Raw genomic sequence first — 4,396 nt, 5'->3', positions numbered from 1 at the left:
TAGAATTATGGTTTTTCAACTGATGAATCCATTCGCTACTCTTTCAACCTACTCATCTTTGGCTTGAAAGATGATGGGCAGGATACACAAGAAATGTGAGGTATTCCACTTACGAAACATATTACTAGTTACTTCACTGCAGCCAACAGCTTGTGGCGAAATTCTCCACTTCATTTACCACTGTGGTGTCATCAGCCCAGCGGCATGGGCATGGCACATTATCTGCCAACGTGCCGCAATAATTTGACCCCAACCGAACCTAAGTACAGTTTGTTGGGATACTCTCTATTTCTTGAGCTTTTTTGGTAACAACTCATGGCTGTCAACATGCTGCTGCGGTAGAAGCCATAACTGAAAACCACTCCTCCCCAGTGAATAACTAATGCTGTCCTTGGGCTTTACTATTCCTTTCTACCCTGAGCCTCTTTTCAGCCACAAACTGAAAACCACTCCTCCAGTGAATACTCCTAACATACTTTTAATTACGGCAAAATGTACCAGACTATCATATTTGACAACCATCACATTTTGGAGGTGACATTTCAAAAGGACCAAAAACTATGATTTTTCAACTAAGGATCCACTCGCTACTCTTTGAACTTACAATGTATCAATGACTCAGCATATCAGTTCCTTGCACCCTTCTTGAAGCCGCCCAGCAACGCCTTAACCAGTAGCTAACAAAAGAGAAAAGAATCTGAGACAGTGAAATAATTGGCCTTAAGTAACAGATATAGAAACATTGGCAACCTAATTTATAAGTAGATACAAAATATTTCTCCATTTTAATTTCTGCCACCTACATGCATGTTCCGATTCTTTACTTCAGATATATGACCAGTTATCCCAATTGATCCTCCAGTTTAAGTTGAAAGCTGCCCACAGTAGCTTAGCTTGCACATGACATGTCACCGTTCAAACACACCACAAAATCATGTCACCGTCCAAACAAACTACAATTTCATGTTCATTTGCTGGTGAACATCTGTGTACACTAAAAACTAACAGGCTTTATAGTATGTCTAGCAGTGACATGAGTTTACTTTATTTGTGGGCAAACGCAAACCAAGTGCAGTGTCTCATAGCCAATTTTGCCTATCTACTATCCATGAACATTAATGTTAAGAGAAAGAAAGTTGACCCTTATATATCATTACTGCATCACACACCAATGAACGCCTAAGTGAGCAGTGTCTCAGCCAATTTTGAGCAGTGTCACATATCCAATTTTGTCTATCTAATACAGAACAGTATTGATGCTAGGAGAAAGAAAGTTGAGGCATATATACAGTCCTGCATTACACACCAATGAATGCATAAGTGAGTGTATTATTCACAGCCACATAATGACTAAATGATAAATTGATTAAAGCTTACATAAAAATTAATTTGGTTTACATTATGGGTTTAAAACATCCATATGAATATTCATGCTGAAATTATGAGAAACTTGAGGCATACAATAGCTCCAAAAGGGAGGCATATCACTAAAATAGGAAACAAACATTTAATACAGAAGGAATATGAATGCATAACCAATCAGTCAATGGAACTAAAAGAACATAAGTAGAAATGGAAGCCTAGGATATAAATAACATTAGCTAAGTAATCCTAAGACTTGAGATCATGAATTAAGACCCCCAAAAATTCAGTATAATTCTAAAAGACAGTTTTCTTTCACATTACAAATTTGTATAACTTGTACCAGGAGATTTATTAAATTGGGACATAAGAGAACTAAATATATCAGAATTTCACAGTTCTAAACATTCATATGAACAAAAAGCTCTGAACTCCATACGCATTTTCATCACAACAGATGTGACAATTTGCATGCAGTGGGAGCAAAGAAAATTTCATGAGTTAAACAGGTAAGCAGTGAAAGAGAAATCCAGTTAAAGGAGGAGATAATGTCACACTAAATCTCATAATGAGTAGAAGTGCAGAACTAAGAGAGTACATCACGTAAGTTGTGCACCACTCAGTCAAAAAGCCTATCAAACCATAAAATAGCGTACAACCCTCTTCATTATAGCAATCAATGGGCAATTGGTGCATTAATTTGCACATAAAATGCACCACATTTACACGAAATAACATTTATGGATGATCTCCATCATCATTTATGCTCAAGATACCCAGCATAAGGCACCCTAGTAGGAACCAATGGTCGATGCAAATTGGTCAAATTATGATGCAAGATGTGACAGAAAACATGTTATGGTGGCACTTGGTGTTGACTTTTTTCTTGGACAAAATTCGGTGAAGAATGGCTGCTCTCATTTGACAAGGAATAATTCCCAACAGGGATTGTGTGTTGACCTATACGGTGCTTTTGGAACAATGGATTCTGTTCATCAAGCATGGCCTTAAGGGAGGCTCAAGGGGCACCCGTATTTCACTAGAAATCTTCTTTCAAGTAATATTTGGTACGATAGGCAAGGTTAGCCGATCCCCGCACAATTTGGAGAATATATGCCTACCATTATAAAGGAAAGATTCGAAGGAGAAAAGTACGCTGATGTGCCACAGATGAGAGTATGGATGACACATTGATTTGTATTTTCTTTACGTTTCTATCATATCTAATCTTGTGCGTGCAATAAATAATAAAGGATTGGAGGAGGAAGTCATCCATGATCTAAGATATTATTCTAAAAGGTAGAAGCGACACGGGACCTAGGTTCTCGGTGCCACCCAGGCACCCAGCTGACATGTTTTTGCAACAAAACCAGTGAGGTAGGCGGGCTTGCTGCTTTGGTGTGGATGGGCTCCCAAAGGTGCATTTCCATTCCTCATCTGGTGCGGATATGGGCTGCTTCTGGCCACAGGGGCACACTACAGTAATCCACTAACATTACTTCAAGTTTGGGTTGAGAAGCCCACCTTGTTGTATCGAAAAATTAAAATGTATGTAAACTCTGGCTGCTAATAATGAATAAAAAATCTCGTGGCTTTGCCTGAGAGGAAAAAAAAACACTTAACATTCCTTCAACAATTCAGAAACCAATCAGGGTTTATATATATATTTGCTATTGAACTCCTATTAAATTACTGGTTGATCCTATCATATCATGTGTCTTTTTACATGCTACTAGCAAGTGGCAATGCAAGAAAATAGGAAGAAAAATAAATGTGGTGCCTGGTTATTAAGGCAGAGATTGTGTAAAATCGCCTATCCCCTTTTCATTACCATTCCAGTAGCTTCCTGTACAGATGATTTGTATTGGAAGTCAATCTGAAAGATTGATGTATTGCAGAGAGTTTGGATAAAAAGTAGCAAGTATAAAACTAAATCAAACGAGTAATAAAAGGCACAGATTTGCCGCATTTATTATGGGCACGAACAAGACAAAAAAAACAGGGGCAGCATGTTAATGCAACTAGTTCACCTCATTCCCTTATTTCAATGTGCTTCCAAACTATTCCTTTTTGAACCGCTTCTGAACAGCGTCATAATACGACAAATATGAGGCGATCATCAAACATATATACACACTTGGGTTGGCGAGAAGCAGCATCAGTCATTTCTCTCATCACTACTAGCTCTGTATTTAAATGAAACCAAAAATAGGATAGCAGAAGAAGCTCAGAGCTCACCCAACTCAGGAGGCGCTGTCGCTCCGGAGCTTCTGGATGGCAGCGTACATCTTCCTCCTTGAGCCAACAGCTCCAATGCCCATGTCCTTGAGATCCTCCAGCGTTAGCATAGGTAGCACCTCATCGTCCACCTCATGGATCTCAAACACAGGAGCATACCGAGAAAGCCCCAACCCGTCCAGCCACGCCTTGACGCCGCTGTAACCCATGGCGGAGGGGAGGCGGCCGTTGGGGAGGCCCCAGTCCGCCACGCCGTCCGACTCGTCGCCGCTGCCAGAAACCCTAGCTCTCGCGGCGGCGGCTGCCGCCGCGGAGTCGGACTGGTCCTCGTCGTCGTAGTAGCGCTCCTCATCGTCCTCGTAGCCCTCGGCGCCCGAGGGCGCGGCCGGAATCCACGCGGTGCGCGGGCGGCGCTGGGCAGGGGGCTTGGGCCCCCGGCGGTGGTGCGGGTCGGCGCCGCCGCCGCCGTCGTCCGGGTGCGCGCGGCGCGGCGGGCGCGGGTGGGACGAGGAGGACTTGTGGTTTCGCCGCGGCGGCGGGGCGTCGATGTCGCCGAGGCGGACGCTGGGGCGGCGGCGGCGCTTGGAGTAGGGCGGGGCGGGCGCCTGCGCCCCTCCGGCGGCTGCCGCATCGGCGGCGGCGGACGGCTCCGCCGCCGGCAGCGCGGCGACCGCGCCGGCGCCGGCGCCGTTGGTGGTGGGCTCCGGCGGTCGGAGATCGGCCATGGGGCGGCGAGATGCGTATCCGCGGGCGGGGGCTCCAAGCCTTCTGGAGTGGGAACTGGCAACCACGAGTG

The 4,396-nt window shown here is 44.5% G+C and overlaps 1 protein-coding gene across 1 annotated transcript; it reads right to left on the bottom strand.

Annotated features, from left to right (window-relative positions):
- LOC101782801 (pre-mRNA-splicing factor CWC22) lies at nucleotides 1-4,377 on the bottom strand. The gene is made up of 2 exons (XM_004980981.2): nucleotides 3,601-4,377; nucleotides 1-677 (listed from the first exon to the last, which is right to left on the bottom strand). The coding sequence occupies exon 1, from the start codon at nucleotides 4,323-4,325 to the stop codon at nucleotides 3,606-3,608; it is 720 nt and encodes a 239-aa protein (XP_004981038.1). The 5' UTR covers nucleotides 4,326-4,377; the 3' UTR covers nucleotides 1-677; nucleotides 3,601-3,605.
- Between the last annotated feature and the right edge of the window lie 19 nt (nucleotides 4,378-4,396).

Source organism: Setaria italica, chromosome IX, assembly GCF_000263155.2.
Source record: "Setaria italica strain Yugu1 chromosome IX, Setaria_italica_v2.0, whole genome shotgun sequence".
Lineage (NCBI taxonomy): Eukaryota > Viridiplantae > Streptophyta > Magnoliopsida > Poales > Poaceae > Setaria > Setaria italica.
This window is presented reverse-complemented; position numbering and strand designations above follow the sequence as displayed.

Coding starts and splice junctions, on each gene's coding strand:
- LOC101782801 (XM_004980981.2), bottom strand. CDS start 4,325: ATGGCCGATCTCCGACCGCCGGAGCCCACCACCAACGGCGCCGGCGCC.